The sequence below is a fragment of the Selaginella moellendorffii genome, unplaced genomic scaffold (genome assembly GCF_000143415.4).
Source record: "Selaginella moellendorffii unplaced genomic scaffold, v1.0 SELMOscaffold_13, whole genome shotgun sequence".
In the NCBI taxonomy this organism is placed as follows: Eukaryota; Viridiplantae; Streptophyta; class Lycopodiopsida; order Selaginellales; family Selaginellaceae; genus Selaginella; species Selaginella moellendorffii.
In genome coordinates, this window is record NW_003314274.1 from 933258 (window position 1) to 954990 (window position 21733).

The 21733-nt window shown below is 42.8% G+C and overlaps 5 protein-coding genes and 1 long non-coding RNA gene across 10 annotated transcripts; 2 read left to right on the forward strand and 4 right to left on the reverse strand.

Moving 5' to 3' along the window:
- Positions 1–1097: 1097 nt before the first annotated feature.
- Positions 1098–2738, reverse strand: LOC9645354. 2 transcript variants are annotated; one of them, XM_024674580.1, is made up of 5 exons: positions 2509–2738; positions 2262–2425; positions 2112–2201; positions 1708–2051; positions 1098–1639 (listed from the first exon to the last, which is right to left on the reverse strand). In XM_024674580.1, exons 4-5 carry the CDS (start codon positions 1839–1841, stop codon positions 1297–1299), a joined length of 477 nt encoding a protein of 158 aa, XP_024530348.1. In that variant the 5' UTR covers positions 1842–2051; positions 2112–2201; positions 2262–2425; positions 2509–2738; the 3' UTR covers positions 1098–1296. The 2 variants fall into 2 exon arrangements, with proteins under 2 accessions (XP_024530348.1, XP_024530349.1); XM_024674581.1 differs by having other exon boundaries at positions 1098–2051.
- Positions 2739–2825: 87 nt separating this feature from the next.
- LOC9645938 (diaminopimelate epimerase 1) lies at positions 2826–4483 on the forward strand. Of its 3 annotated transcripts, none has more exons than XM_024674575.1 (10): positions 2826–2979; positions 3052–3102; positions 3184–3351; positions 3404–3480; positions 3545–3602; positions 3644–3841; positions 3911–3998; positions 4054–4113; positions 4168–4241; positions 4312–4483. In XM_024674575.1, the coding sequence occupies exons 1-10, from the start codon at positions 2836–2838 to the stop codon at positions 4426–4428; spliced, it is 1035 nt and encodes a 344-aa protein (XP_024530343.1). In that variant the 5' UTR covers positions 2826–2835; the 3' UTR covers positions 4429–4483. The 3 variants fall into 3 exon arrangements, with proteins under 3 accessions (XP_024530343.1, XP_024530344.1, XP_024530342.1); XM_024674576.1 differs by having other exon boundaries at positions 3662–3841; XM_024674574.1 differs by having other exon boundaries at positions 3662–3998.
- Positions 4484–5202: 719 nt separating this feature from the next.
- LOC9645355 (outer envelope pore protein 24, chloroplastic) lies at positions 5203–6041 on the reverse strand. The gene has a single exon (XM_002969926.2). It carries the CDS (start codon positions 6016–6018, stop codon positions 5365–5367), a length of 654 nt encoding a protein of 217 aa, XP_002969972.1. The 5' UTR covers positions 6019–6041; the 3' UTR covers positions 5203–5364.
- A 554-nt stretch (positions 6042–6595) lies between these two features.
- On the reverse strand, positions 6596–7925 carry LOC9645939. The gene is made up of 4 exons (XM_024674931.1): positions 7830–7925; positions 7382–7549; positions 7083–7232; positions 6596–6958 (listed from the first exon to the last, which is right to left on the reverse strand). The coding sequence occupies exons 1-4, from the start codon at positions 7923–7925 to the stop codon at positions 6596–6598; spliced, it is 777 nt and encodes a 258-aa protein (XP_024530699.1).
- Positions 7926–19121: 11196 nt separating this feature from the next.
- On the reverse strand, positions 19122–19764 carry LOC9645356. The gene is made up of 3 exons (XR_002992372.1): positions 19719–19764; positions 19462–19662; positions 19122–19418 (listed from the first exon to the last, which is right to left on the reverse strand). It is a non-coding gene; the product is annotated as an uncharacterized LOC9645356 (long non-coding RNA).
- Positions 19765–20438: 674 nt separating this feature from the next.
- LOC9645941 (ervatamin-B) lies at positions 20439–21507 on the forward strand. Of its 2 annotated transcripts, none has more exons than XM_024674854.1 (5): positions 20439–20538; positions 20583–20694; positions 20748–20983; positions 21045–21179; positions 21237–21507. In XM_024674854.1, exons 1-5 carry the CDS (start codon positions 20470–20472, stop codon positions 21453–21455), a joined length of 771 nt encoding a protein of 256 aa, XP_024530622.1. In that variant the 5' UTR covers positions 20439–20469; the 3' UTR covers positions 21456–21507. The 2 variants fall into 2 exon arrangements, with proteins under 2 accessions (XP_024530622.1, XP_024530623.1); XM_024674855.1 differs by having other exon boundaries at positions 20440–20538; positions 20595–20694.
- The last annotated feature ends 226 nt before the right edge of the window (positions 21508–21733 follow it).

Genomic DNA, 21733 nt, shown 5'->3' on the forward strand with positions numbered 1-21733 from the left:
ACAGAAGCTCGTCTTTTGGCGCAAACAACCCTAACCTTCTAACAGGCCTGGGGGAAAGAAAAGGATTCGAAGAAAGAGACCGGTTTGTTTTTCACGCAAAACAAACCCCCGGTCAACTTTTATTGCCAGATGAAAATGGTTGCGGATCACTCATGAGAATGAAGATCGCGTAGCTTAAACCCACTCCAATCACGGACAGCGAAAGTCTACGTTACGTATACGTATAGGCGTAGGTGTAGATAGGTAGCTGAAACTCCAGCTGCGGCTGCCAAAGTTTATAAGTACTGTGTACGCCATAATATTGTTTGTTTTGTGCTCAGTTTCTTCTTCTACTTCGGTGTGAGTGAGTGGATCCTTGGAATCTTCTTCGTGGTTTTATGTTATATGTGTACATACATGCATGTATACGTATCCCGTTCTATTTTACCACCACCGTTTTTGTGATTCTGGGGCTCTGATCGCGATAACTTGACGAATATGCTACAAATGAAGTATGTGCAAATGCCCAAACTATTTTATAAATGCCTGAACCTGGCAACTTGCGAATCTGATGTGATGCCCTTTTGTTGTTTTGGGCCTTTTCTTTTGCCTGTGCATCCTCCAAGAGATCTAATAAGCACGTTGTTGTTTGTAATCAAATGGCCAATGTAGAGATTTGAAGAATATAACTATGGAAATTTTTCCACGTACGTACCGCGTGGGGTCAAGAAGAACCTTCTCCTCCTTTCAAACAGACAAACATTCACGACAGACACATTCTACAAACGCTTTTGGGCTCTGTGCACCTATCGTGTATTTTTTATTTTAAAAACGGAAATATCTGTTTTTTAATATTACCTCGCAGTATTTTATTACAATTGATAATTATAAAATATTGTCTTGGCATAGAATCACTGCTGCAAGATATAAGAATCCGAAGATGAAAGAAGTAGAAGCAGAAGAAGAAGAAGAAGAAAGTACTCAGAAGAAAAGAGTATTGTTTGCTTCTGTTTGGACTCTTGCTTGATTCTCTTCCCGTGACTCTGGCACACTCACAGGAGCTTGATGATGATAAGCTACTACTAGTTTAAAGCCTGGGCGATCTAAGAACCATGATCAACCTCAAAAACCTTTCCCAAGTTTCCATTCTTTATCAAAAGCTGGAAGAACCTCAAAAATTCATCCAGACAAAATCACCCCACGACTTCTCACCACTCAAGAAGAAAAAGATAAAAAAGAATTCACGTGAAGGAGCACATATACACACGTACGTCTTCGTCCAGTACTGTGACAGCAAGCCAACGAATCTGCAAAAGCTTAGGCATTTTCGAGCAGGACTATACCACCCGTGTCGCGGAATACCACCAAAAGATACGCCACGACTGGGTCACGGGTAGCGCGGCAGCTCCAGCACTTCTTCTCATGTAAGTATTCCTCCTCCTCCTCTCGCCCGCTGGATGCGTCCACAACTAGTTTTATAAGGCTGCCGTGTCTCTCTCCTGGGCCCGAGAAGTACTCCCGGAAAGATCCTTCTCTCTTCTTCCAGAGCAGGATTTGGCGGATCCTTTGGCGCTGCCAGCGCGTCTCAACGTCCGTGACTTGGGAGCTTGGGACGTCTGTGTCCCTCTGTCTCGTGGGCCAAAGAGTCGCTTTTGGAAGCCTGGACGTCACAATCCGCTCGCGCTTGTGAGTGGCGAGTTCGAACGAGGAAAGGGATAAACGACGCACCTTGGACGAGAAGATGGCGCAAGAGCTACTTGCGTTGTCCGACTGACCGGTGGAGCATGTCTCGAGCTCTCTGGTTGTCGTTGTCTCGGGCCAGAGGAGTCGAGTGTTTTCGATTGGTACTCCTCTTCAAGCATTTAGCCTGTCAAAACTCTGGAAACAGAAAAAGAAAGAAAATGAAAAGAGAAACATAAAGGATATTTGAAGTTGCACTGTCACAGCGCCTTCAGACATGAGTTGTGATTACACAAAAGCCAACCAGTCCAGTTGGAGGACTACGATCGTCTTTCCCAGCCTTCCAGGGAGGAATGGATGCTGTCCAGCAAAAAGCAGCATGCAAATCCTTCCTGCAAAGGCCAAAAGAAACTTCAAAACCAACTCTTCAAAATCTTCGAAATCGGACAGACCATCTCAGTTCGCTACGACGCCCGAGGAAGTGGTTTTGGTTTCCAGATGCCCATTCTGTACCGGTGCGTGAACTTGATTATGGTTTTTCTCTGCAACAAGAACAACATGCAGTGAAACCAAATCCAAAAAGAAAATCAGGCAAAGCTTACGTGATTGCGAGGCATTTTCATCTTCTTGAGAACCTTGACCCTGACCAGCAAAAAGTCTTTGAAAGTCTTGCACTTGCGGGCCAACTTATCATGGTAGACATCAAAGCCCTCGAAACACTTGAGAAAATCCCGAATGCTGTACTCATTCACGTCCTTGGGAAACACTGCGAGCACATCGCTCAAACGATCGATCAATCACAAGAAATGCAGATGGAAATACACACAAAAATAATATACATTCACTCACCAGTGCGCGAGGATGGAGACAGCGTCGTCCAGAAGGAATTCTCGGGAACAACGGGCAAAGGAGGGACCAATTGCACGGGCCGAGCCTCTGCTTGCTGTGAATCCGATGGCGCCGCAGCGCCGGGGGTGGGAGCAGTAGAATCGGAGAATGCGCGAGACAGGGGGCGCAGCCGGAGGAGAGAATCGCTCAAGCGCCTGCGAAGAATCATCGCCATCGCTCGAAAACCCTAAACCTTCATCCCATCGAATTAAGGGCAAAATCTTTTTTAAAGGTAACGTGGCACTTTAGTAAAATAAAACTCTGGAATGACCTAGGGTTTTAGAAAGCATGGCTGCCGCTTCTCAGCGTTGGGCTCCTTGTTGTGGCATTTCTTCGTTGCGCAAAGCCAGGAACGATGCAAGGCCAAGCGTGAGAATGGCGGTCCAGCACAAGCCATTGGGTCACTTGGCGTCAACGAGAAAGAGCTCTCGGGTAAGGCTCTCGTAGCGTTTCTTTCTTTCTTTCTTTGGAGAGAGTGAGGACTCTTTCCTGTTGTCATTGCAGGGAATCTTGGAGTTTTCCAAGTACCAAGGTCTGGGAAACGACTTTGTTCTTGTAAGTTGTTACTTCCATTTTGGTGTTTCATTCTTTCTTTGCAAAGAGATATCTTTTCTGATGGTTTGACAACTTCTTTAGGTGGATAATCGCGAGTCTGCCGAACCAAAACTTTCCAAAGAAGATGCCGTAAGGATTTGCAACCGAAACTTTGGAGTCGGGAGCGATGGAGTCATTCTCGTCATGCCTGGCGTCCATGGCTGCGACTACACAATGCATATCTATAACCCCGACGGCAGCCAACCAGAGGCAAACGTTTTACTCCTATCTCTCTTTGTTCTTAATCTCCATGGACTTGTAGATGTGTGGCAATGGGATTCGTTGTATGGCTCGATTCATAGGAGAACTCGAGGGAAGAACAATAACGAGCAATCGAAGGTATCCTTTCTCGCTTTCAGTTCCCTGAAAGAAGCGTATTTCCGAGCTTGTAACAAGCTCCCAGTTATAAAATACACACAGGAGCTGGGACTATCATTCCAACGTTGAAAGAGGACGGCCAGGTGAGCTCCCTCTTTACGCAAACTCTAACATTTTTTCTTAGATTTCTTCCTTCTTCCAGGTGCTAGTAGACATGGGAATACCAATTCTCAATGGAAACAGGATTCCAACTTTGCTGCCCGGGCATTTTGATGGAACTGTCATCCAAAAGCCACTCGAGGTGGACGGCAAGACGTGGCTTGTGACTTGTGTGAGCATGGGAAATCCACACTGCGTAACCTTTGGAGAAGAACACGAAGAGGTAAAAATCTATGGAAAAAAAAAAACACTCTTTTGTTTAGTTTTTCTTACCAAGGCCCATTCTGTGCAGCATTTGTTTGATCTTAGTACTTTGCCCCTGGAGAAGATCGGCCCCCTGTTTGAAAACCATGAAAAGTTTCCCCAGAAAACAAATGCAGGTTGGCTCTTTTTTAAATTCCTTTTGATATGTGCCACTGTTTTCTTTCTTCGCAGAGTTTGTGGAAGTGATCTCTCTTTCTCATTTAAAAGTTCGAGTGTGGGAGAGAGGCGCAGGCAAGTGCCTAGAGATTGAAGCTCTCTCAAAGGAACTAGTGTTTTTCTTCGCAGGGATCACATTGGCTTGTGGAACGGGTGCTTGTGCTGCCTTTGTGGCCGCTGTGCTGGAAGGAAGAGCTAAAAAAGTATGAAAATCTCTCTCTCTCTCTCACGCCACAGACACACACACAGACATGTTTATAATTTTTTTCTTAGAACTGCATTGTGGATTTGCCCGGGGGCAAATTGGAAGTGGAATGGAGAGCGTCGGATCACCACGTCTACATGAGTGGGCCTGCTGAGCATGTTTTTACGGGCACTCTGGTCTTGTAATATTTTAATTAGCGACATTGTGTTTAAGCTTGCTAAAGGAAAGGTTGTTCACACATGGTTTTAAGTGTTAAAATAAATTTTATTTTTTACTAAGTTTCATATAAATTATTTCATAATTAATTTATTTTAGAATAAACATATAAAAGTTCATTCAAGATGGTTAAGCAAGAGTGTGAGCATAGCTTGGAGAATTATGTACACAAGAAGTTTAGACAAAGGATAAAATATTTCAATTAACATTTAGTTTTAAATGAAAAACTCTGTGACAAATACTTATCATTGGTAATGTTAGGGGGCATTTTATATTTTATTTTATAAAATTTAAAGAAAATATATGTTACTACTATACTTTTTTATTATTATTTATAATATAGTTAATGAATTTAAATCTAAAAAATTAATAGCAATTACATTAAAATATATAAATTTGAGGAAGAGCTAAAAATGATTCAAACTGTCTGCAATTGATTTATACAAGTGGAGGTGTTATGTTGCATATGATTTTAATAAAATATACTTTTGAAAAATTTAGATAATAACTAATACATATACATATAGCAATAATAATTAACACTTTTATTTTTTAATTATTTATTATTATTAAACATTCAAATACAACTCAAAATAAGGAAATAAACTAATATCTAAAAACATAGATCCTTTTTTATGCACAACTTTACCCCTAAAAAATTTGTTCAAACATTTTTTTTAAATTTCTTAGTCTATACTTCATTACTTCGTTGTCAGGCACAAAAATGCTAACCGAAAAAAATATTGTTTTGTAAATGTGGCTAGATCCGCCATCCTTTCTTTATATAATCCCCCTCACACAAACAAGAGCTTTAGCTTATTTGAATAGTCGCAGTGGGAATATTGTCCCCAAAGTTGCCCCTTGATAAAAAAGACACTCTCAAAGGAAACCTCAAAAAAAGAATATCATAACTCATAGTTCCAGGTCTTCTCCAGCAGTAACTTGGGAGGCTTGGAGCTGTCCAGATTCGCAGACGCAGCCACCTTGAAAGGCCCCAGCCTGGGATCATCACTGATCCACTCCACACCCAGCACCTTGCGGTGCGCCTCGTAGGCGAGCTTCAAGGTGTGGCAATCGGCCATCTTCTTGGAGGCCGAGAAGCTCCACGACTCGGTCCCAAAATCATAGGCGGGCTCCAGCGTGAGGCGCGATGGATGCTGGTAGAAGTACTTGAGCTGCCCCTTGCCCGACGCAAAGCTATACTTCGCCGTGAGCTTGTTGCGCGGATCCACGGCGAGCGTCGCCTCGAGCAGCGTGGCGTTGCGCTTCTGCGGGTGAATGTACGTGAGCTTCACCTGCTTGCCCGCGACATTGGCGGCGCTCATGAACTGGAAGCGCGTCGACGCCGGCTGGAGCTCGTGGTCGATGATGAAGCAGCCGGGCTTCTCCACGCCCAGGCTCACCCCCGCCGCCGCCAGGCCGCCTGGCGACCGCGACCCAAATGTGGCATCCGTGCACGACGCCTTGAGCTTGAGATCGCCTACCCCGAGCGCGAGCGTGGCCGTGGCCGCCTCCCCCGCGGCTCCGCCCTCGTACTTGCTCTTGATCGAGGCCCTCATCCGCGACGAACCCTAAAAATTTACCCCAGCTCACAGATAGAGAGGGAATGCCACACAAGATATATCATGAAATATAATTATATATCATGAAACTTTGGAGCTACCAGTGGCTGCCATTGTTACAGTTGCTCCAGGCTCTCACACTGGCTAGAAAACTTGAGTGGAAAGAAGCCACCACAACTGTTTGCCTATACAAATCTTTTTAAAAGTAGAAACATCCAATCCCTTGTAAATTTCATTTGAGATTCCATCTCATGCTTTGTAGACTTCGCACTCACCAAAAAAATGCCACAGACAAGAAACTTTTTCCAGAGGGTTACCTGAAGGAGAAGCTATGGCTGCCATTTTCACTCTTTGCTTTTTAGAATGTAAACAAGCTCCCAGAAGTTTCAACTTAAGTGGAAAGAACTCGCCGCAACTTTGGGAGAGTCAACAAACTATATCATGAATTTCGCGCAATGGATTCCTCTTTACAAGGGCTGCTTTGCTTGTTGCTTTCCTTCAGCTTTGCATTGGGACAAGAGAAAGGTTTTTGCTTGAAAGAAGAGCCAGCAACCACAGTTTCTTTGAGATCAAGCTAGACGCATTTGGAGCTGTAGCCGGGTCCTCCGTAGAAGAAGTATGTTCCCCAGCTGGTGTTCCTCCCGGCATCCTGGATCGTCCCAATATCGTAGCAACCGGGCTTTTTCACCGCCACCCTCGCCATGTTTTGGGCCTGCTGCAAGCGGAAGTTTGCATTGACGATCTGGATGTCCCGGTGATACGCGGCGTATTTGTAGTGAGCGTTTGGAAATGCCCCGCTTCCCATTTGGGTCCGTGTGTGCCTGTTGGCCTGGAGTACAAGCCAGAGGAGCTCAAACTTTTCCCACGGAGAAAATGAGTACCTTGACTTCGAGCACCTCTCCTCCGCAAGAAACCGCAGAAGCCCCGTTTGCAAAGTCTGGCAATGCGGAAGCTTTCCAGTAACCAACGTAGGATCCAGAAACTCGCAGCCACCAATTGCCACTCCTTGGATCCTGTAAAACACACACTACTTTGTGAGACTTTGGACGGAAGATAATTGCCTGGAAAACGAGGAACTCTGCCTCTACTTGAGTCGAGCCTGCTGTGGAAGTTCTCGAGGAGATTGCTCCGCCTAGCACGATGCTGCTACTAACTTGGACGAATCCGTCACAACCCAAGTTATAGCAGCCGGTCGAGTTGTATCCATCGGCCTGTCATGCACAGATATATCAATTCGAAATCTATGCGAGAGCTATTAACTGTCCAGTAGACGAAGAGCCTGGGATCATCTCCACCATACAAGCTTGGGTAGATCTAAATCCAGTGTTAGAAAGGACAACATCACTCTCAAAGCTTTAACCTGCCATCCAGCCTCCATTGTGCTGCGAGGAACTCCATGGCGATCGTAAGAGGAGATAAGCCAGAACTGAGAGAGGCTAAACTCGCGTGGCTGCTCTACGCGAGGCTTCCATATGTTGATGGTTGTTTTGAATCCTCTGAATTTTCCTCGAACAAATGCAACTGCATGCTGAAAACACATGGTCAATCGATTATCAACTGACAATGCAAGAGATTTCTATGCTACTCGATGGGAACGCGTCGATGATTCGCTCGACATCAAACATGGTGTCTTCGTGTTGTTCCTGGTAGTGGAGTTGTGAAGAGGTATGCTTCCCCTTGGGCACAAAACAGGCTTGTTCGCTGGTGTCATCTTGAGATCATTGTAATTGTCATGTGGCCACATTGAAGGCTCCATCTAAGCTAAGGACATAGTTGCCACAATTCAATTTTGCTAGTTCTACTGGTACCTGCACATCTTGATCTTGAATGCTTATGCATTCCATTGCCTCTACACTCTTGAGCATTAGCGCTACAGTCAGTAACAATGTAAAAGTCACTTCCATTTTATTTGCAAGCAGCAAAGATGTGTGCGCTTATATACAATGAACCCATTCTCTTAGTTTTACGTTACCAAATTATAGTTATCTTTTAAATTAATCAATCTAGCAATGCAACAATTTAAAAGATCCTTGCTGCTTTTTTGTTTATTTTGTTTCAAATAAATATACTTAAACTGGCATTTACAACATAAAAGTCTCTCATTATTAAAGATTTTCCACTTTTCCATTATCTACATAACTAAAAAAAACTAATTAAAAAAATAAATTATTAATAGAATTATTTAAAATTTAAAAACTATATAAAAACATATAATATAGAAATATAGTTGAGCCAAGAAAATAACTACTGAAAAATAATATAAATGCAATATATTATTAATAATCTATCAAAAAAAGTAATAGTAAAAACATTAATGATATATAAAAATGGACAGAATATACTTTAACAACTCATCAGCATAACCAACTAATTTAATAAAATTCAATTTCAAATTAATTCATGCATTTTAAAAAATAACTTTTTATAATTCTATAAATATTTGTAGTAATTATTATAAAAAAATTAAATTTTTTAACAAAATTATTTAATGTTTTTGGAAGGACTTAGTGATTATAGTATTTACGAGCTCTGTAATCATTTACTCCTTAAGGAAAACATTTGCAAAATTGTTTGTTGCGTCGATGGCTTCTTTTAAATATTACGTCACCATCATTTACATGCATTTTTTAATTCCCTTGATGGTTATGAAAGGGATGTTTCAATATCAAACTTAAGAGTGTAGCATTATTTATGTGCGAGTAGTTGGTGGTACATAGAGTGTTATTTTGTGGCACCATAGTAAATTTAATGTTATGAGATTATTAAGTCGGTTATAAAATAAGTCCTTGATGCCCAAGAAGATTAGCTTTTAGAGTGTCTTGTTCTATTAATTTTTATCTTTTACAAAAATATTCATTTAAAAGTTTTTTAATTTAAACATTCATTTTTTTAAAGTTTTGTTACTAATGTAATTTACATTTTAAAAGGTATACAAGAAAAAAAATTAAAGTTGGATTAATATATTTATTATCAAAGTTCAAAGTACTTTGATATTTAATTCTAAATTATTTTTATATAATATATTTGATTGCATTAAAAGTAAAAATAGCATAAATTTTAGTTATGTAGTATATTAATTTTAATTTTAATTTTTTATTTGAGTTTACTTAACACATGCATTCTAATAACAATAGCATACAAGTTTTAATGTTAAATAGTTTACTTTAGAAGTTCTTTCAATAACTAAATATACAATTTCAATCTTACAATTCAAATGTCAATCATGTGATATTTTTTTGTTGCATAAAAAAAGGAGTGTTGATGATAAATAAATAATTATAAAACAAACATATAAACTTTTAATATTAAATGACTCATCATATTTTAATACATAATAATGAAATTCTATAGCTTAATATTATATCTGGATTAAATGTAATTTTTTCCCTTGTGAAAGAATATATTAATTTGGTATATGAAAAATAGTAGAATATTTCTAATTTTAAGAACCTAAATGGGGAAGATGATTGTATATCAATGAATATTTAAAATCACATTAGCATCTTAATTAATATAATTTATAATTAAAAACTTTCTTAAAAATTTGTGAATTAACTAAAACATGCCCTAAAATGGAAAATACAGTGGACATACTTCCTTCTAATATGAAGATTCAAAAGTATGTAAGGGGTGGAAATAGTAGAAAAGCTTTTAAAGTCTTTAATGCTATGCCAGTGAAAAATATATTTTCATGGTCTTCTATTCTTTATGCATTTGTAAAAGATTCAGATGTTATCCATGCTAAATTATTATATGAACAAATGCCATACCATAATATTATCTCAAGCACTATAATGTTACAGGCTTATGTCTCAGCAGGGCATCTTGAATATGCTAAAATCCTATTTAATTCAATGCAAGAAAAGGATTCTATTTCATGGACAGTTTTGTTGTTTGGATACATGAGATTAGGAAATATAATGGAAGCCAGATTGTTATTTGAAAAAATGCCTAATAAAGATTTAATTTTTTGGACTACAATGCTGACAATATATACCAGACATGGTTATCTTGATGATGCAGAAACTTTGTTTCTAACAATGCCATTGCAAGATATTGTTGCATGGACATCAATGTTGTCTGCATACTCCATGTATAGCAGCTTTCATAAGACACAAAAGTGTTTTACTAAGATGCCTGAGTACAATTTGGTTTCTTTAACTACCATGTTAAATGCATATGTCCAAGAAGGCGATATATATAGTGCAAGACATATTTTTGATGACATTCAGCATAAAGACCTTTTCTTGTGGAATTCTATGCTAGATGCTTATGTTATTAACAAAGAATTGCATGAAGCAGAAGCAGTATTTTTAAAAATGCCCAAAGCTGATATAGTATCTTGGAACATTTTGCTTAATGCGCATGCCCAAAATGGGCACTTTCAAGAGACAAGAATGGTGTTTTACAATATGCCTGCATGGGACATTTGTTCCTTGAACACTATGTTAGCTGCTTGCTGTAAATTTGATAAGCTTCAAGATGCCGAGACTATATTTCAAGAAATGCAAGAGCAAGACTTGATTTCATGGAACATTATTTTACATATGTACTCTAAACAACAATGCTTTGAACTAGTAAAGAAATTCTTTGAAACAATGCCTTTGCACAATGCAATCTCAATGACCATTATGCTTATGACACATTCCCAAGCAGGAGATGTAGAAGCTGCAAGATTTGTACTGGATTCAACTAAAGAACACAACCTTACTTTGTGGAATGCAATGCTTGTAGCATATATACAAAATGGGCATCTCTCTGAAGCCAAGAAAATATTTAGCAGCACTCTCAGGGAGAAAGACACCTCATCATGGAACACAATGGTAACAGCCTATGCCCAAAGTGGTCATGTTGATCAAGCTCAAAAGCTCTTTAATGAAATCCCAGTGCGAGACATTGTATCCTGGACTGCCATGCTCTCAGCATACGCTCAAGTAGGACGCCTTGAAGAAGCCCAAAGGATATTCCACTCCATGCCCAAGCATAATTCATTCACCTGGACCGCAATGCTTGCTGCATATGCCCAGAATGGGCAAAGGATCAAATGCATAGAGTTTTTCCATGAGATGGGCACTGTAGAGAGCCCCAATGATGTATGTTTTACATGTGTTCTTCAGAGTTGCAGCCATACGGGAGATATGAAAAGGGGTTTGCCTTACTTTCTGTCAATAACCCTTGACTATGCCATTGACTGCCCAAAGAAACAGCACTTTAGTTGCATGATTGACCTCCTTGCACGAGGTGGGTATCTGGAGGATGCCAAGGATCTCTTGAGTTTTATGCCTTTTGCTCCTTTGGCCTCAGACTGGAGGTGCTTGTTAAAAAGGCCGGACGTCTCCTTCCAGCAATGAAATCATTTGCATTGAATAAAGATATGGATCGAAATTCACGGATCCAACTTGTTCGCTCATGCAGGAGCTTTGTAGAAATCACACAAGCCCATGCTAAACTGCAACACTTTCTTCAATGTGACCAGCATTTGTGCAACATGATCCTTCAGAAGTACACAAAATGTGGGAACCTGGAAGAAGCTTTGAAACTCTTCACCAGCACTGCACACAAGGACAGCTACGCGTGGGTCATAATGCTGAGTGCGTATGCCCGGATGGGGGATATTCAGAAATCAAAACGTTTGTTTGATGCTATGCTTGCATGGGATTTAATATCTTGGACTGCCTTGCTATCGGCATACGCCCAAAAAGGGCATATCATAGAGGCCCGTGAAGTCTTTGATGTCATGCAGGAAAAAGACCTCATTTCATGGACCACAATGTTGCTTGCTTATGCTCGTACCGGTCATATAAAAGAATCAAAGTCTCTGTTTGATCGAATGCCAGAGTATGACCTCGTGTCAATGACTGCCATGCTTTGTGCGCTTGCCGAGAATGGTCATGTTCAAGATGCAAAGTTGGTATTTGATTCAATGCCAGAGAGAGATCTCGTTGCATGGTCTTCAATGCTTGTTGCATTCTCCGAGTCTGGAGAATTTGTTGAGGCTCAACAGATGTTTAGCTCAATTCCGGAAAGAAATCTTGTTTCCTCCACTGCCATCCTTGTTTCTTATGGTCACAGCGGGCACGTCCACAAGGCCAAAGAAATGTTTGATAGCATGCAAGAGCGGGACTTGATGACATGGAACTGTATGATCACAGCTTTCGCCCAAAGCGGTGACATAGGGAATGCAAGTTATATGTTCAATTTGATGCCTCAGCGTGATCTGGTCAGCTGGAATGCTATTATCTCTGCATTTGCTCAAAACAGTTTTCTGGAAAGAGCAAAGTTTCTGTTTGATTCTATGCATGAGATTAATGTGGTTTCCTGCAATGTTATGCTGGCTGCATTTGCCAAGGCTGGCCTTATCAAAGAGACAAAAGAAGTGTTTGAAAACATGGAAGAGAGAAATCTCTTGTCCTGGAATTCTATGCTCTTGGCATATTCTCGAAAAGGAGACGTCAAAGAGTGTAGAGACTTGTTTGACAGGCTTAAAGAGAGGGATGTGGTATCATGGAATACATTGCTGGTTGGTTATGCTCTAAACGGGCATCTAAGAGAGGCTGAGGAAGTCTACTCCTTGATGCCCGAATGGAATTTAGTTTCTACAAGCACAATGGTAGCTTCATATTCCCAGAACGGGCATCTCGAAAAAGCCAAGCATCTCTTTGATCAGGTGCCAAACCACAACATTTTCTCCACGACAGGGATGCTCTCGGCATATGCTCAAAACGGGCATCTCGAAGATGCCTGGAAAATCTTTTACTCAATGAGTGAACGAACCCTTGTCACCTGGACTGCAGTGCTTGCCGCATATGCCCAAAACGGTCATACATCCAAAGCACAGCAAATATTCGACACCATGGGCGAATTGGATGCTGCTGCGTGGAATGCCATGCTTGCAGCATATGCCAAAAACGGGGAGCCTGAAAGAGCACTGGAGCTCTTCAGTGAGATATGTCTTTGCTCTCAAACACCTGATGAATTCTCGTTCATCGTTTGCCTTCTTTCTTCCAGCCATGTAGGAGATACTTATATGTCCTGGCTTAGATTTTGCTCCATTAGCACCGATTTCGGGATAAAGCACACAAGGCAGCACTACATTTGCATGATTGATGTCTTGGGTCGGGCAGGATATGTTGCAAATGCCGAGGATTTGATTGCAACCATGCCATTTGTGCCGGATTCTCTGGAATGGATGTGTTTGCTTGGGGCTTGTAGAAGCAACAGAGATGTGAATGGAAGCGCTAGGGTAGCAAAGACATTGCTAGAGCTAGAACCAAGCAATTCAGCTGCCTATGTGATGCTAGCCAACACATTGTAAAAACAAATGCCAAATTCCCGCGTTTTTTTGAATTTAAAATATGCTTTGTGAATATTCTCGAGGGTTTTAGTTGCCCTAAATGGATTCATGAGAAAGTATCTGGCGAGCTCCACTGCGAGGTAAGATTTTCTGGAATGTAGAACGAGAGAGTGATCTTTCTTTCTAACAGGATCAAACTTGTAAGAGCTTACCGTGCATCGAGCTTAGCGAATTTCTCCAAATCATCCAAGGAGAGCAGTGATGTATTTGAGACGATCGTTGAGCGTCGAGACTTGGCGTTTTATACGGTGGCGATGGCAGCTTGCGCTCGCGAGTGGCGCTCCAAAGACGCTCTGGATCTCTTCCACGCGATGCTTGCCGAGGGCCTCCACTTTGACGCTCTCGGCCTCGTCGTGTCTCTCAACTCTCGCTGCGTTGCCGGGCCTGGAAACCTCTCCATGGTGGAGAGAATCCACTCCTGGTTACTGGAAAACGATCGAAAACTCAGTGCCGCAACTGGAACAGCGCTGCTAAAGATGTACCTCAAGTGTGGGAGCGTCGAGCGAGCCGAGAAAGTGTTCCAGGAGATGACCCACCGGAACGTAAAGACTTGGACGATTCTCATCGCGGCACTGGGCGAGAGAGGCTCGATCGAGGAAGCCATGGTAGCTTTCCGAGCAATGCAGCTCGATGGGATCCAGCCAAACAGCTTCACTCTCGTCGCCATCTTCCAAGCTTGTGCCACACGGCTTGAATCCAGAGAAGACGATCGAGTGAAAGCTCTTTGCAACCAAGCCGTGGAGAGCGGCCTGCTAGCGTCGAGTTCCTGGAACGTCATCGTCGCCACGGCCGTGATTGGCACCTATGGAAAGTGCGGCAGTATCGACAAGGCGCTGGAAGTTTTCGAGAGAACTCCCAGGGAGTCGAGAGACGTCGTAGCATGGAACTCGATCATCACAGTCTTCGTGGAGCAAAACAAGCCGGAGCTCGCACTCAAACTCTTCCGGGAGATGCAGCTGGAAGGCGAGGAGCCGACGAGAATCACGCTCTTGAAAGTCTTAGCAGCCGCCACAGGGTCAAAAGATCTCGGCGTTGGTCGTTTGATCCACCGCGAAGCTCGGCTTCGATCGATGGACAGAGACTTGGTCGTAGGCACGGCGCTGGCGAGCATGTATAGCAAACTTGGCCGAGCGGAGGAGCTCTTGGAGGTGATGGAGAGGATCGAGCAAGGCGGCCGCGACTTGGTGTGCTGGAACATGATAATCTCGGCGCTCGTCCAGCATTCTCGGAGCAAAGAAGCACTGGCCTACTTCCGGGAGATGAATCTCCAAGGAGTAAAACCCGACCGAGTGACGCTCGCTCCACTCATCAGCAGCGCCACCTTTCCAGAGAACGAATCCAAGGTGATCCTTTGCGAGATCTCGCGGAGTGGACTCTCGAGCAACGCTGGTATCAGCAACGCCATCTTAAACTTCCATGCGAAGGGCCACAGGATCGAAGAGGCGAGGAGAGTCTTCGATGGAATCCAAGAGCGAGACCTCGTGTCGTGGAATTCGATGATCTCGGCCTACGCCGCAGAGGGATTCGCGAGAGAGGCCGTGATCCTCTTCCACCGGATGAAACAAGAGGGATTCCAGCCGAGTAGCGTGACTTCCACCGTGATCTTCGCTGCTTTCTCGGAGCTCCACGGCTTGGAAGAAGCTTGCCGGGTCGTGACAGTCGAGGAGAACTTGGAGCCAGCGTCGCTGTGGAGCCTCCTGATCTCTTCGTGCACGCAGCAGGGTCGATCCAAGCAAGCGCTGGAAATCTTTCGAGCCATGCAGCTCCAAGGGATGCGAGTGGACAGGGAAACGCTCGTTCCAGTCATCGTCTCTTGTGGAGCTTGCTCGGCTCTGCGAGAAGGCCGCTTGATCCACCAAGAACTCCAAAGATCAGCTCCAACGATCCAAGAGGACACTCGGCTCAAGAACGCGATGATCGACATGTATGGACGTAGCGGCAAGCTCCTCGACGTTGCCCACCAGATTTTCACCGAGATCAAGCAGCCGAGCGTCATCTCCTGGACGGCGATCGTCGCGGCCTACGCCCAGAATGGCCGCGTCGAAGAAGCCACTCTCCTCTTCCATCTCATGAAACTAGACGGCTCCTCGCCCGACACGCTCACCTTCACCACGATCCTGTCGCTGTATAGCCATGCCGGGCTCCTGGAAGATGGCTGCCACTGCTTTGGATCGATCTCCCGGGACCATTTCCTGGCACCAGCCCCGCAGCACTACAACTGCGTGATCGATCTCCTGGGCCGCGCCGGGCGGATCGAGGACGCCGAGGGTTTCGTCCGGGGAATGCCGTGCGCCACATCGGCGCCCGCCTGGACGGCATTGCTGAGCGCATGTAAAACCCAGGGAGATGTCGATCGAGGGAAGCGAATCGACGGCGTACATCGGCCTGATCTCTAGCGAAGAACCCTAAAGTTAAACATCCTTGTTAATGATAGCTTTACTTTTGGAATAAAAAATATAGCTCATTTAGAAAAAGTATTAGAGATTAATTAGTTCTGTATATTTGTCCAATTCGCTCAGGAAGAACTTGCTGTGCGGCATGAGAAGGCTATGCATTGTTACTCAGACTCACGGAAAAACCGGGACCGAGCTTGAGAGCTTGCGTCTCCTCCCGGCTTGCTGTAGGCAGCTATGGGATCCCGGATTAACGCTTGGCCTAGAACAATCTGGAGTGATTGGGACCATGGATCAAAGACGAACAAAAGGTTCTATAGATGAAAGAGCTAATCGGGGCAGCCATTTTGATGCACGGCCGCATTCTTTTTCCGAAGCGTTTGAATGATGATAGAAGCATTTTCTCATGATTTTCACTTGTCTACAATTCTAGGCAGTGACAATTCGGCCTCCATATTTGGGGTTGGTTCAAGCCGTGGGCATCGTCGAAAGCTTTGAGAAGCCGTTTCCAGCCAACATATACGCTTTCCACCGTCAAGGCGAGGAGATCCGTTGGTGGAAACAAGTGAGTGATGGCTGTTTCTTTGCTGAACCGGAATTCCAGATCGCCATTGTCAGAGACAACTTGCTCGAAGGACTGCTCGCCCCTTGCCCTCTCAAAACACTCACGGTAGTCATCCATATCCACAAACGGTGGCTCTTCCTTCATGCTTTCCACAAAAAATACGAGTGGAACTGGTAGAACGCCTTGGAGCAACCTGGCGAGCAGGATGGGTTCAACTCGGCCTTTCCCATCGCAGAATGGGTGGATGCTCTCGAATTTGAAGAAAAAGGATATGCCGAGCTTGATCCATCCCTCCGTTCTTTCCACAAGCTCGCTGATGGCACAAACTCGCTGGATTTCAGCATTCGTATCTCGGATGAGCTCTTCTAGAGCGCTTGCCACTTCAGTCGGCCGCATGTACACGCTGGTGACGACTACCTCCTTCCCCTCCCTGCTGTGGGAAGCTCTGAGCCCAATATGGTCTTGTGCAGCTCTAGTATTCCAGTGACAGTCTTTCTCGAGCTGAAACAGGTCCTTGCTTATCTCACCGGACCCAATTGCCGACTTAAACGACCTAAACGAGTGAAAATCTTTAACGTCGTAGAGGAAAAGGAGACTGCCTTCCCTCGCATAAGTGTTGAAGAGCCACTCTTTTATCGCACTGACCTCTCCGGTACTGTCCAGCGCGCCCGCCGCCATCGCCCCTTTGGTCGCCTCAAGCGAATCAAGGCCCTCGCCCCGGGCGTAGGCGCAGAGCCGAGCGTACCTTCTCATGGATTCATGGATGCCTTTGAGCATCTGGCTGGTCTGCGGGACCGGTTCTTCTACAAGCTCAGCGGATGGTCTTAGAATATTTTAGTGTTCATTTTCATAAAAGAATTCCTTTAGGATATTCCTCAATTTAACAGTTCTAGCTCAAAAAAGTTTATCTAGGTTTTATGTCCTAGGATATTCTTGTTTACTTTCTTAAACTCAAAAAATCTGTTTAAATATTGAGAAATGTGATATATGTAACAACTATATATTTTTGTTTGCTTAAGCAATACATAAAATATACTTGGATATTCTAGAATATTTTACTATTTAACAGTTGGGTGTGTGTGTGTATATATATACATGTGTATATATATATATATATATATATATATATATATATATATATATATATATATATGTATATGTATATATGTATGTATACATGTGTATATATATATATGTATATGTATATATGTATGTATGTGTATATATAGTGCACAATAAAGCTTTTCTTCATCCACACATAAGAAGAAAATCTGCATCTTTCCTAAAGGTTTTGAAATGTTCAGCTGTACAACAGCTACTCTTTTCTTTACTCTTTTTGTATCACAACACCCCTTTAAAAGAAACACACTGAAGAATATCTATCTTCCTACTGTGTAAATATTTAGTTTCTTCATGTTGATCAGTGGGATGGAACTGGTTTTGTTTTCTCATTTATTTTTGTGTTCATTTGTTTCCTGCTCAGTTTAACTGATCATTTTCTCTTAATTAAGTATAAATCAATCTTAAACTTTACATGCCATGGACTAAAGAAAGCAGATTGAACATATAGACAGTGAAGGACAAGCTCATCCCAGTGAGAGGAAGAAAGACAGTGTGAAGGAGATATTCTACTCTTAGATCAATTGTAAAGTAGGCTTGAATCCCAAAGAAGAGGAAATTAATTGGCACACATGCGATTGCAAGTCTGACTTATAACAAAAAATAATACATTAGTTTGTAAAATTCATGCAAATGCAAAGCTTCTTGAAGAGGAGCCATGTCTTTATCAAAACAAGGTCCACTTTTTTTGTGAGTAGGTTGGTAATAGATATATTTAGAATATGCTTGGATATTTTAAAATATAATCTATCTCTTTATATTCCAATCTAAATCCTGGATTATTAGTTAATGTGGAGTTTTTGCACTCATATTTTTCAGCACACAAAATCCTCCTGGTTACTTGCAATTAGATCTCCACTATTTTCTATTTGCTTTTGTGAATTTGCTAGCGAGGACATCATAGCAAATTCTATTCCATGTTTTGACTACATACAATTTTGATTAACAATCCTCCTAGTGTTTGTACTTGCTTGCTATTGCTCTAAGGCACTAGTTCTTGAAAGCACAAAGGTCTATATTTTATAGTAAAGTCATATTAAGTTCATAATATTTTCTGATTACATCCTCCAAGTCCAAACGTGACACAATTCTTCCGTGGGTTACAAGAGTCACAGCAGCAACTCCAGGTGGATCCACATTTTCCAGCGCTATTTGGCACGCAGCAACAAAACTTCCGGCCATACCGACCTTGGCAATGCCTATCAAAGTTTTTACATCTTCCCAATGTGGGTTGTGGCTGTGGTGAAGGTGGTGGTGGAGACGGAGGTGGTGGCGGTGATGGTGTTGATGGTGGTGGAGGAGATGGACGTGGTGGTGGTGATGGTGGCGGAGGAGATGGAGGTGGTGGGGATGGTGGTGGTGGTGGTGGCCGAGGAGATGGAGGTGGTGGGGATGGTAATGGTGATGGGGGTGGAAGAGCAGGAGATGCTTCACAATAGCCCAAGGGATTGCACCCTTGAGTTGATGATATGCAACATGTGTCCTTATTACATGCACGGTCCACACAACAACAACTACTACCAGCTGGGCACCATTGATAGCCTTTGCAGGGTCTTGGGGGTGGTGGTGGCGGAAGAGATGGAGGTGGTGGGGATGGCAGTGGTGGTGGAAGAGATGGAGGTGGTGGGGATGGTGGTGGTGGAGAGGGTGGTGGTGGTGGTGGTGGAGAAGGAGGTGGTGATGGTGTTGGACAGTCACAAGGATCTTGGAAATAGACGCCAATTCCTCGGAAGTATGTTGTTGAAGAGGCATAACCAAAAAATCCAACCACTGTCCCTTCTGGGGAATCAAATTTAGTCTGATTGGAGTAGTCGTGGGTACCAAATGGGCCAAAGGTAGTTTGGGCATTGGTCCTTCTATCGTTGACGTGCAAGTAAAGCCTACTCAAGCCATTAGAAGTCCATGGATTTGGTCCAGTGCGCCCTGAAATCTTGTAGATGTATTCATCCGGATAAGCTAAAACCACCTGAAAGAAATCTTAGTAGAAGATGAGCATTACAAATAGCTACCTCTTTGGCTTCCCCCCTTGAAGTGCCATGAGGATCAGACCAAACATGTTCTCCCCCTTGATCTGATTGAACCTGTATCCCATCCACAATATACTCAGACCAGATCTTGACTCTCACAATACCCTGAGACTGCCCGTCACTGAAACTTTTCCCATCGGTTCCACCATACAATGGGGATCTTTTTCCGTTTGCACCAAAAACCTTCATCATAATGAAACAATTCAATCATTGCCCAAAATGCATCGGAAGAACAATACCAAGACAAAGAAAAGTAAGTAGCCATTTAGCCATTGCTAAATGAGGTAAATTAATCCCCATGCTCCTCAGTCTGGTGTACGCGGATTTATATTGCAATGTGAAAGAAAATTATCTTATATTCAAATGCCAACCATTTAAATAGTAAAACATCTAACGTTAGATGAAAAAAATGTGAATAGACAGAATCTTGTAAGGATTTTTTTGGAGAAGTTTTGATATATGAATCCTAATTGTAAACCACGTGCTCTACAACATTTAACTCTAATCTAGATTTTAAAAATGAAGTGGTGTACATGCTTACATTACAATGCATATGGAAATGGGCTCTTATTCATACTTATTAACCTCGATATGGTGTGTGTCAATCCCAGCTCAGACAGCAGCCTACATCTACACGATTTAATAGTGGATTTAATAGTTTAAAATGTAAGAGTATGAGAAACACAGTGGATGCCTATTAACATATATAGCTTGTTTAATGCTAGCCTAGATTCGTCGTGAGAAACGCGCAAATGTAAGATAATCTCTTATATTTTGTTTAAGTAGAAGTGTCTTTTTCTCCACTGCAAACATGTGATTAGAAATTGTGTCAACCTCCGAAAAGACAGCCTAATTGTAAACCACGTGAAGTATGAAGTATAAAAGGTAAGAGCGAGAGAAGCATGCCTCCATTAAAATAAATATATCATGAAAATGACGTGGGTGGTACAAATGGGAAGAACTTTTTGTGTAGGTCGGACAACAATCAAAATGACATATTTTTCTCCATTGCAACTCTCCCTTCTTCTTTTCTTCACAATGTCGTTGATCTGGATCCAGGTACTGATCAGTGCACCCGCTAACATGCAAACTTGGGCCCCAAGTTCAATTTACAGGCATTGTCTCAAGAGGCGAGCTTCAGCAATTCAGTCGACTGGAGGGAATCTGGAGCTGTTTCTAGAGTCTGGGATGTGGATCTTCGCAAAAGCTGCAAAGGTTTTGTTTGTCACTCACTTGATAAGAAAATATCTTACTCACAAGTTTTGCAGGTGGGTCATGGGCATTTGCAGCAGCAGGTGCAGTGGAGAGCCTCAAAGCGATACAAACCGGAAGGATGGTGGTGCTCTCACCACAGCAACTGATTGATTGCAACGAATACAACAGCGGATGCAATGAGAAGGGTACTGCAGATCCTTACCATGCCCTCAACTACATTCGCCTGCGTGGGATTACTACTGACTCAAAGTACCCGTACACGGGTGTTAAAAGTTCCTGCAAGCCATTCGTATGTCATGATGTTGTTTTAAGTTGCACTGACCATCAGCGATTGGAACTTATCCTTACAGACTAAGGATGCTTCCATGTCTCAAATCGGAAGTGTGCCGGGAACAAGTGATAGTTTCTTGGTAGAGGCCGTGTCAAAGCAGCCGGTGATTGCTCGAATTGATGGTAGTGCTTCTGAATTTGATTCATATGCTGGAGTAAGTTACGTCTCCTGGAGGTGGGCATTTGATAGCAAACTCTTTGCGTGTGTGCAGGGCATATATTCAGGCCCCTGCTCTGATTCGAAGGCCAGCCTTTCTGTACTCATAGTCGGCTATGGACGGACACAACATGGGGTCGAGTATTGGATTCTCAAAAACTGGTGGGGTAGGAGCTGGGGAGAAGGAGGTTACATGAGACTGGAGCGTGGGAAATGCAATATCCTATCGGACATATCGTTCCCTCGTGATCCCCCGAAATTCAGCAGTATTTAAATCAGTGATTTAAGTAATGTAACTTTCTTAAGAAAACAATGCTTTACGTCAACCCGGCTCAAGCCTTCGTCCAGCAGCTTTAGTATGCAATGCAGCATCTAAAAATCCTTGTTATAATCAAGAACTAGCAAATTCATATTTCAGCACTCGAAGTACTACAGTTCTGGCATTATGTAAATCTTGAGCTCTGCTGATCAATTAGTACAACTAACAATGCCTTGGCTCATCTGAATATAACTCAAACTGTTAATCCATTGTGGTGCCATGAAAACGGATAC